Raw genomic sequence first — 10,485 nt, 5'->3', positions numbered from 1 at the left:
ACAATCAATACTTTATTCCAATCGGAGGATCGAGCATCAGCAAGTGAGCATCAGGAGAACGGGAAGCTCCAGTAATCGTGAATGATGCTGAGAAGAGCCCGAGCCTGCGGAAGGTAGACGAGGTCACCGGAAACGAACAGCCACCCCGAGCTTGAGGGAGCAGTGAGAGCCCTGTCTGTCTGACTGAGTGACAGAAGAGTTTTTGCCTGAAAGTGAGTGCGGTTTGACGTGTTGTTACTCAAAGGCACTCCCTGCTGGTGAGCAGAGGCAAGTGCTCGAGCAAAACTGCGGTGTTCGGGCAGACACAGAAAGCTCAAAGGTTTGAGAAAGGAAAAGAGGTGGCGACATGTTGAACTGTCGGCTGCCTGGAAAGTTAAAAGAGCGGCCTTGAGCTAATTGCTGCATAATCCAAAAGCAGACACGTTCCTTCAAACCGGAATTGAAACAGTGATTTAAGGATGACTTTGCTTTGAGTTTAATTAACTATTATTCTGAGCTCCCACCAGTTGAGTTATCGAGGGGAAGCAGCAAATAGCTCTCTTTTTGGTGATTGTGCATCGTGCGCCTTTTGGCAAACCCTGACCCGTGGAGTCACGGGTGCATGACCGAGACTGACTCGGTCCCTACTCATACCGCAGCGCTGTGGGAGTGTGAGCTGCTACTTGCTTTGCATAACCTAGGCCAGTGGAGCAGTGGAGAACGTTTCTCATGACAAATCAGAAGATCGTCTGGTCAACTCCGACCTGATTGGATTGTTTTTTCAAACTGCCCATTACTTTATGACTATAGTTAGCTTGCAAACTGTCCTAATTGGCAGTGCTGCCTGGCAGTCTCCATCATAAGTGCGTCCTGAACACAGCAGGGAGTGCATTAGTTTTATTAACTTTGTAAATCCTGAGTTCAATCCACAGAATGGATATCAGGACCTGTGAAGCTTTTTTCCATGTCTCACTTCATCTTTCCATCTTTGCCAAACACCAAAATCAAAAACTTTTGCTTAGTGCAGCACACCAAAAGATTTACTGCCCCTTGACCTCTCTTTATCGAAGCTTAGGATTGACGTGAGTTATGGATTTGCTGAAATCTAACACCATTTTTGTTTCGGGACAATTCCCCAAGGAAAACATCAAGTGGAGAATGCGGGCATCGATCCAGCTACTTCGCGCATACCAAGTATGCACTCTACCATTTGAGCTAATTCCCCAGCTGCGGTGGCCAAATTGCCCTTCACAATGGTCGCTTAACACTCGCCTCCAGGCAGCGCCACGAATTGCCAACTCCCTGAATATATTCAATACTTTGCTCCAATCCGCGGTATCGAGTTTTTGCAAGTGAGCAACCGCAGAACGGGAAGGCACAGTAATCGAGAATGATGCTGAGAAGAGCCCTGAGCATGCAGAAGGCAGATGTGGTCACCGGAAAGCCACAGCACCCCAACCCCCGCCACGAGCTTCGAGGAGCAGCGAGAGCTCTGTCTGTCTGTTTGACTGACTGACAGATGGAAGGCTTTTTTGCCTGAAAGTGAGTGAGGTTTGTCGTGTTGTTACTCAAAGGCACTCCCTGCTGGTGACAGAGGTAAATGCTCGAGCAAAACTGTCGTGTTCGGGCAGACACAGAAAGCTTCCAGGTTTGAGAAAGGAAAAGAGCTCTCCTGTGCCTCAGCACCAACATGTTAAGCTGTCGGCTGCCTGTAAATCTAAGAAAGCGGCCTTGACCTAATTGCTGCTTACTCCAAAAGCATACTCTCTTCTTCAAGCCAGAATTAAACCAGCAACCTAAGGATGACTTTGTTTTGTTTTCGACCACAGTCCTCTGCACTCCCAGCTGAGCGATCGAAGGGAAGCAGCAAGGATTACTCTCTTTGGGAACTGTTCACTGTGCGCCTTTTGACACTCCCGGACTCGTGGAGTCACGTGGGCATGACCGAGACTGACTCGGTACCTGCTCATACCACAGGTATGTGGGAGTGTGAGCTGCTCCTTACTCTCCACTACCTGGGCCAGTGCAGCAATGGGTAACGTGTCTAACTACAGGTCAGAAGATTATAGGTTTGATTTCTAACTTCCTCGAAAGTTTCTGCACACTATTTTTTCACAAAATATACCTTGTTTCATAAAATGTAAGAATCCACAGATTTCAAATTACATATCACAATTTCAAAGCAATAAGATTCAAACTAATACAAAACAGATCGTACACAATATGATCCCAATATTACAATTCAATCACAGTACATATTTCACAATACGTGGTGACCAATACAAGGTGGGATGGCCTTACACGGTTCCCTTTCCCCATAGAGCCTTTGTGCAGGCTGCACCTCGCGTCCCGCAGCACGTACTCCTGGACCTTGGAGTGTGCAGGGCAGCAACACTCGGTCGTGGACAACTCCTTTAGATGGAAGGTCAACAGGTTTCAGGCGGACCAAAGGGCCTCCTTCACCGAGTTGATGGTCTTCCATCAGCAGTTGATATCTGTCTCGGTGTGTGTCCTTGGGAAGAGCTCGTGGAGCACAGCGTCCTGTGTTACTGAGGTGTGGGAATGAACCGGGACAGATACCAATGCATCTCTCTCCACACTTCCCGCGTGAAGGGACAGTCCATCAGGAGGTGGATGATGGTCTTGCAATGCTGCAGCCTCGAGTGCAGCGCGCAGTGGTGCTGATATTCCGTGCATGTTGGAAGGACTGCACTGGAAGGGCCTTTCTCACCACCATCCAGGCCACATCCCGGTGCCTGTTCGTCAGTTCCGGCGAGGAGACGTTCTGCCAAATGGCATCGGCCGTCTGGTCAAGGAACTGCCCGATCGGAGCCACGCCCTCCTTTCCCTGCAGGTCACCCAGAACGTTTCGTGCCGACCACTGTCTGAGGGCTTTGTGGTCAAAGGGGTTCCTCCTCAGGGACTTCTCCACCTGGGACAGGTGGTGGGGGATGGTCCAGCTGGGCGGGGCGTCCTGCATCTGCTCGGCCAGCGTAGAACCTGAGCGCGCGGTGATTTTTCCGCAAGCTCAGCCTCTTCTCAGCATCATTCCTGATTACTAAGGCTTCCCGTTCCGCTGTTCTGGGGAATGAGGTGGGTCAAGCAGAGCAAGTTTCAATGGGGGAATATTTAGGGAACAATGTTCATAGTATCATGAGTTTTCGATTAGTTATGGACAAGGACAAGGAGCAATCTAATACTTAATTGCAGGAGTGACAATTTCAGTGGGTTGAGATCGGATCTGGCCCGGGTTAATTGGAATCAAAGATTGGCAGGCAAAACTGTAATCGAATAATGGGTGGCCTTTAAAAAAGAAATGGTTCGGGTACGGTCTTGGTACATTTTCACGAGTGGGAAAGGTAGGTCAACCAAAGGCCGATCTCCCTGGATGACGAAATAGACAGAGAGTAAGATGAAGCAGAGAAAGGGGGTGTATGACAGATATCAGGTTGATAATACAAGTGAGAACCAGGCTGAATATAGAAAGCTCAGAGGAGAAGTGAAAAGGGAAATAAGAGGGGCAAAGAGAGACTATGAGAATAGGCGAACAAAAAGGGAATCCAAAAGTCTTCGACAGGCATATAATTAAAAATGGAAAGCAAGAAGAGGGGTGGGTCCGATTAGGCACTAAAAAGGAGATTTACGCATGGCTGCAGAGGGCATGGCTAAGGCACTAAATGAGTACTTTGCATCTGTCTTTAACAAGGAAGAAGTTGCTGCCAAAATCACAGTAAAAGGGGAGGTAGTTGAGTTAATGGAAGGGCTAAAAATTGATTAAAAGGAGGTACTAAAAAGGCTGGGTGTGCTTAAGGTAGATAAGTCATCCAGTCCAGATGGGATGCATCCCAGGTTGCTGAGGGAACTAAGGGTGGAAATTGCTTAGGTAATGGCCATAATCTTCCAATCATCCTTAGATACGGAAATGGTGCAAGACGACTGGAGAATTGCAAATGTTACACCCTTGTTCAAAAAAGGGTGTCAGGATAAACCCATCAACTACAGGCCAGTCAGTTTAACCTCGGTGGTGGGGAAGCTTTTAGAAAAAAGTAAACAGGGACAAAATTAATACCCACTTGGACAAATGTGGATTAATAAAAGGATTAATTAGATAGCCCTTTCAAAGAGCTGGCAAAGGCACAGTGGGCTGATTGGCCGCCTCTTGTGCCGTACCTGCTATGAAAATATGAAACTATGAACAACAACTTCAATGCCATAAACCTGAAACAAAATGGCAGCCAGTAAGGCAGTAATCTTATAGAGCGGCAAGCTGGGCATCTTACCGAGTTGCAAGGCGGCCATCTTATTGCGGGGCAAGGCAGCCAACTTACCGGCGGGCATGGGGGCAATGTCAAACAAATTGACCGCCATGAAAGTTGAACGAAATTGCCGCCCTGATCTTGAAACAAAGTGACCACCAATAAGGCATCCATCTTACTGAGGGGCAAGGTAGAGCTTTTTATGGTGAGAGAGACGGAAAGAGTTCATTTGCTGGTCCTGTTAAATTACTGTTGCACTATAGTTATAGATACACATTGAGCGAGACTGGCACTAGCTGATGTTTAACAGGAATATGGAGGTGCAGTGAGGGATTAAACACCAAAATGTGAACTTCTGCAAAAATAAATTGACTAACATTTGATTATTCTGACGTAATGGTTACCGAGAAGGAAAGACCAGACATTCGGAGGAAAGGTCCAATTAACCGTTTTGTGTAGCGAATGCAATTCTAGCTTCTATTAAATAAATCAGAATAAAATTGGACTCAATCTGAATGTGGTTCTAATCTGGGATTTTGTTTATTTCTCCATTATTCATATTTTTCTTTAATCTGAAACAATAACAGCATTTGTAACATTAACAGAGCAGGAGAGTGCAGCGGGACCCTGTCCACTTTAATAACACAGCAGACGGGTTAAGAGTACATTGTGATTTATCAGAGAATCCAGCAACTCACTGGGAAAGTTACACATGGTACAGATGGAGGATCAAAAAGGTGCAAAGTGATTTTACACTTTAATTTGGGGCAATGACTTTTGTCTCCACAATGTTTAATTTGATTAAAAACTTAATGTGCTCTTTTTTCCTAAAGAAATTTCAAGCACAGACCAGGGCTTCATAAAGAAAACAATTATTATTTATACACTATAAAAATTGACATTTGAATTTAAAAAACACTTTGGGTTTATGCCCGATTTAGAATTGCTTTAACCACAATAAAACAACACATTCTGAATTCCGAAAATGCAAAACCGTTTGGAAATCAAATGTCTATCTTGGAATAAGCCCATACAGGAAGTTATGTCCTCATGGTTGGTTGAAGCATGCGGGAAAATTCCAGGTATTTTGATGGATGATGTTGCAGTGTAGCGTGGCTTTCTCTTGTATCCAGGTCATCGGCTTCATAGGCAATCTGTAAACCAGCATCGAGGCATCAAGCTGGGAGGTAGCGAGCAGTCATTAAGATTCCAGGTGAGGTGGTGCTGCCAGGAAGTGAAAGGTGAGTTTGGAGCAGTCGTGGTGGATCTGTGTCTCTCCACACTCAACTTCTGACCAGCTTTTAAAGAGATTTTTAACACCGGATCACACCTCTGGGACGATGGCTTCTCAACGATAGTTTCCTACAAATACAACCCACGATAGATTGACACTTCACTTGTTTTCTCTCATTGTCCACAACGTAACCTAGTTAAGTCGGCAGATTGTTCAACTACCTCCAGCCCTCCTGGAATCGTTCTTTTTGCTACGGTGATCTATCCTCTGCTGTGTGATCATTTACAATGTGTTATTAACAATCCTTTAAACAGCCCTTCCACCTTTGAACAGTCCTTTTCCTTCAGACATGCTGAAGTCGATTTCGTCTCAGGCTTTCGTTCAATAGATGAATGTTTACGACATAGAGCAGCTGGGAAACCCCTGCAGTAAGTAATGGTCAGGGTCAGGGACACAAGGCTGAGTGACTTTATTGTGCAGCCTCCAGGCATCACCTTGAGAAATGTCAAAATTAAATGCAGAAGAGTGTTACCCCAGAACAAACATGAACTGTCCAACCTGCTTCATCTGCTGCTGTTCTGCTGGTCAGCACTCTCACACACTCCAGGCTGATTACACAGTTTGTTTGGTTATTTAATGTTTTCTGTGTTCTAGTCTCACTCCTGCCCCTACCCTGCTGTCACTTTATATGTTTGTCCAACTTTCATTGTGTCTATTCTCTGTTTATGTCGTTTGTCCCTATTTATTTTCTGTCTGTTTTTCTATCTTGTTATTTCCACTTCTACTCCCATCACTTTGCACTTCTTTGTCAGTCTCTCTCTCTCGTTCCATCCATGTCTGTTTGCTCGCTCTCATTATATATATATATATATATATATATATATGTATGTATATATATTAATATATGCTTTCTTTTACTCCTTCTTTCTCTCTTTCTATTTCTCTCCTGTCTTACAAACTCTCATTATTTATCTCATTCTCTGTGTAACTCTGTCTCTACCTCTCTTTGTTTCTATCTCTCTCCCACTCACACCCTATCCCTTTTATGTGAACCTGTTTTAATTTTCTGCGCTATTTAATCATGATATTTCTTTTGTCCCTTTGTTTTTTCTCTGTGTTCCCTCCTCTCTCCATCTTTCTCTCCTTCTGTCTCTCTCTCTCTCTCTCTCTCTATCCCTCTGTCTCTCTGTCCATCTTTCTCTCTTTCTCTCTGCCTTTGTCCCACTACCTCTCTCTTTTTCTCTATTTCTCTCTCTATCTCTCTCTCACCCGCTCCCTGTGTCGCTCTCTGCCCCTCTTTCTCTTTCTCGCTCTCACTCTCTATGTCTGTGTTTTTCTCCCTTTTCTCTGTCACTCTATCTCCCCCTCTCTCTTTCCCTCTCTTTATCGCTCCCTGTCTCAGTCTCTCACCCTTTCCCTCTTCGTGAATCATTGTGGCTTTCTCTCTCTCGCTCACTCTCTCCCTCCCTCTATCTCCCTTTCTCTCACCCTCTCTCACCCCCTCTCCATTTATTTGGAATGCACCCATTCTGATCAGTCCCAAAGCAGCTCCTTTGACTCCCAACTTTGCAAATTTTGATGTACGGCCATTTAGATGAAGTCCAGCTGAGATACTTGTGCCATCATTTTGCACAAAAATGCACGTGTTGCCTGCAGAATAAATCCTGCCTCAATAGATCAGAATTTCAATAAAATATAATATCAGAAGCATATTTCAGATCATTTAACGTCTCTGTGTGGCTAATATAAAATGTACTTTCCATCCCCCGGGAAGTGTAGGGGATGGAGTATGAAATGAGATTTAGTTCTAGTGCTTGAAACCCTTCAGCTCTTTCTATGATTTCACGAATTTAACAATTAGTTTGAATGGGTATTTCACCGCGTTCTTCAGCTCCTCTCTGAATTTAGTTTGCGTCAGGACATAAATACACGTGTTTGTGCAGGAACTGAGAAGCTGCAGCATCTTCGCTGTTTGTTCTGTGATATAACCAGGGTCAGTGAAGGAGTAATAAGACCGAATGTCCACAATTCGTACATAAATGGAAAACACAACCTGTGTCAGCCACAACAGTATAAAACTGCCCGAGATACTGAAGAGTAAAATGATGGATTTCTTTCGGTTCTCCATCTCTGGATCACTCTGATTCTCTCCATTGCTGCGGCCCCGGAGTCCCCTGCGGACTCGACTGGACACTAAAATACGCCTGACCGTCAGGACATTGAGCAGCAAAATCAGACAGAACGGGACACAAGGGGTTAAAATGAGGTGCAACATCTCAAATGCGGCCCATGCGGGGGAAGTAAGGAAGCTCGGTTTAATCTCACAACCCCAGGGAACATTATCAATTATAAATCTAGGTTCATATATAAAGTACCAGGGAAGACTCTCTGAACAGCCCAGCACACTCACTGTTCCCAGAACCACAGCCGCCGTTCTCTCGGTGCAATATTTCGTTTTCAGCTTCTCACAACAAATGGCCACAAATCGATCAAAGGTGAAAGCAACTGTGAGCCAGACGGAAACCACTGTGGCTGCTTCAGTCATAGAGAGAATAAAACTACACAGGGGAGTAATATCCAGGAATGACCATGGGAGATAGAGCACATTAATTTTGCTGAATATCGGATCAGTGATAACGACCAGGAGATCGCCCGCTGCCATTCCCACCAGGTAGACACTGATACATTTGGAGAGACCGCACTTTCCTCGGGACAGGATCACAATCGCCACCAAGTTAACTGCAACAGAGAAACAAGTAATCAGAGAAATTACTGATCAGACCTGGAGCCAAAGCAGCATTTTGAGAGGCTCTGGGGTGAAATTTCCAGCTTTGTTGCTGCATCAAGGCGTGGAAAGTGATTGATTGACCTGGGCAGCGCTTTCGGGCAGAGAGATGTTTTTGAACACAATGATCAATAATGAATTGGGAGATGGATATAGAAAGTGAATAAAGTGAGCACTGAATCCACTGGAAGGGCTGAGTGAGGGCGCAGTGCCGGTGGGGAAGGGAGAAGGGGTTTTACACACCGGGAATCCAGCGGATAAAAGCCGGATTTGGGTTCCAGACGGACGGGGAAAGAGAGGGAAGGGTGGGGAATGTGAGGGGACAGGGGAAGGTGCAGCTGGTTTATTTTTCTGGGATAATTGATCCGACAGGGGCTGGCACTAAATGGGAAAGGCAGCTGGAGCCCGAGCCAGTGAGTGAGATTGGGAGGGGGACAAGGAAAAGGACATGTAGGAGCTGGAGGGGAGTCAGGAGCAGGAGATTTGGGAAAGTGGACAAACTGAAGCAACGGATGAGGAGATAGAGGATTCAATGCAGTGGGAGGAGAGGCTGGGATTCACAGGGAGAGACTGCAGCAGAGTGTGAGAGGAAATCTAATCTATGGGTCCCACTAACACAATCCATCTAATACATTCAACAGTTCATTTCTGTGGTTATTGGTGTCAGGGAACCTGTGTAGTTATAAAATGTGTACAATAAATTTACTTTGTAATTCATTTGAAATTAAATTAAAAAGTATTAATTAAATCAACCTCGTTGTTTATTGAATTCACTTAACTTTAACGTACTGTATCCGAACAATTCATTACAATCAAGACATTTCTGATTATATTTTTTTTAGCAAATTTTAATTGTATTTAGTGTTAAGTTGGAAAACAAGGAAAATTCACATAAACAGACTACGGACCTGACAGGGATATGAACATGAGGAGCGAGTCCCACAATAAAAACTCACCCAATCTGACCACATCATAATAACACCTTCAAATCACATTTTCAATGTTTAATTGCACTGGAATTTTCAGCAGTTCATTCTGATGAATTATTCACACCACAGCCTCTCGCTTTCCCTCTCAGTCGCCCTCTCTTTCACTCACTCTACTCCCTATCTCAAGTCCATTTTCATATCCGATTAAATCCTATCATCCTGTGTCTGCATTCTGTTCACCAGCCCCGTGTTTCAATCTCCGATTCGCAATCTTAGTTTGTTAAATAGTGAAGCCTCTGTGGAATAGTTTAATATTTCTACAGATCATCCAAGTCTCCACCTGTTCACCTACACTGTTCACTTCATCCACAAATCATGGAATGAACAGAATCGAATCCCTCTCCCAGGCAGATCTCACAATAATTGAGATTCCTTCTCCAGTAATTGTAGGGTATAGGGATAGATGGCGGGATTGTTCAATTTACAAAACGCCAACATCATACTTATAAACTACAGGTATATAGAAGGGCTGCTGATTCCAACAGGGACAGTGCAAATTGAGACCACAAAACATCAAAACATTTCATTTTACAGTGAAGTCCAGTGACAGTCAGTGAATTATTCCACAGTGAAGCAGAGAAGGAGATGTGAAAGAGTCAGCAGAAAACTCAGTTCAGTAACCAGACATCTGAAGCGGCGTCAGATACACACATAATGAAATAATATTTCATAACAGTGATCACCAATAAATACATTGAAATCCCAGTTAAACTGAAGCATGTTATTGAGGAGGGAGGACATTCCGCTGCCTCCTTGTAACACTGAGACCGTGAGCTGTCTCATTATCAATCACTGAAAACACATTGATGCAAACATATTCCAGGACAGGTTAGTTCCACAACAAGAAACTGTTATCATCTCCTGATGGTCTGATACCAACTCTTAGCCCAATACATTCAGTACAGAGAATAATCCAGTAACAATGCCAGGGTTGGATGGACAAATTCATGACAGATATAATGCAGCGCCTCAATACCGAAAGAGCAGAGACTGAACACATTCCATCATTCAATCAATACAACAGAACAAGTGACTGTGTAAAATATGCAGGGACAAAAAACAATTTGCCAAGGACAGCAGCAGAGTTAACACCGATTTACACCATTAACAGGTGAAATAATGGCTTACCCGGAACTCCAATTGCTGCAAGAACTGGATAATAAATTAGCATTATCTGACTGATTACTGAATATCCCATTTCTGTGAGAAGCACTGACTTCTGTTACCCTGGAAACCACAACT

At 44.4% G+C, this 10,485-nt stretch overlaps 1 protein-coding gene across 1 annotated transcript; it reads right to left on the bottom strand.

Annotated features, from left to right (window-relative positions):
* Positions 1-7,303: 7,303 nt before the first annotated feature.
* On the bottom strand, positions 7,304-10,441 carry LOC137317679 (probable G-protein coupled receptor 139). Its single transcript, XM_067980849.1, has 2 exons — positions 10,372-10,441; positions 7,304-8,208 (listed from the first exon to the last, which is right to left on the bottom strand). The coding sequence occupies exons 1-2, from the start codon at positions 10,439-10,441 to the stop codon at positions 7,304-7,306; spliced, it is 975 nt and encodes a 324-aa protein (XP_067836950.1).
* Positions 10,442-10,485: the final 44 nt, after the last annotated feature.

The sequence above is a fragment of the Heptranchias perlo genome, unplaced genomic scaffold, assembly GCF_035084215.1.
Source record: "Heptranchias perlo isolate sHepPer1 unplaced genomic scaffold, sHepPer1.hap1 HAP1_SCAFFOLD_63, whole genome shotgun sequence".
Classification (NCBI taxonomy): domain Eukaryota; kingdom Metazoa; phylum Chordata; class Chondrichthyes; order Hexanchiformes; family Hexanchidae; genus Heptranchias; species Heptranchias perlo.
Note: the sequence above shows the minus strand (reverse complement) of the source record. Positions and strands in the feature narration are given on the sequence as shown.

Coding starts and splice junctions, on each gene's coding strand:
- LOC137317679 (XM_067980849.1), bottom strand. CDS start 10,441: ATGGGATATTCAGTAATCAGTCAGATAATGCTAATTTATTATCCAGTT. Junction 8,209..10,371: donor TGCAGCAATTGGAGTTCCGG/GTAAGCCATTAT, acceptor TCTCTGTTGCAG/TTAACTTGGTGGCGATTGTG.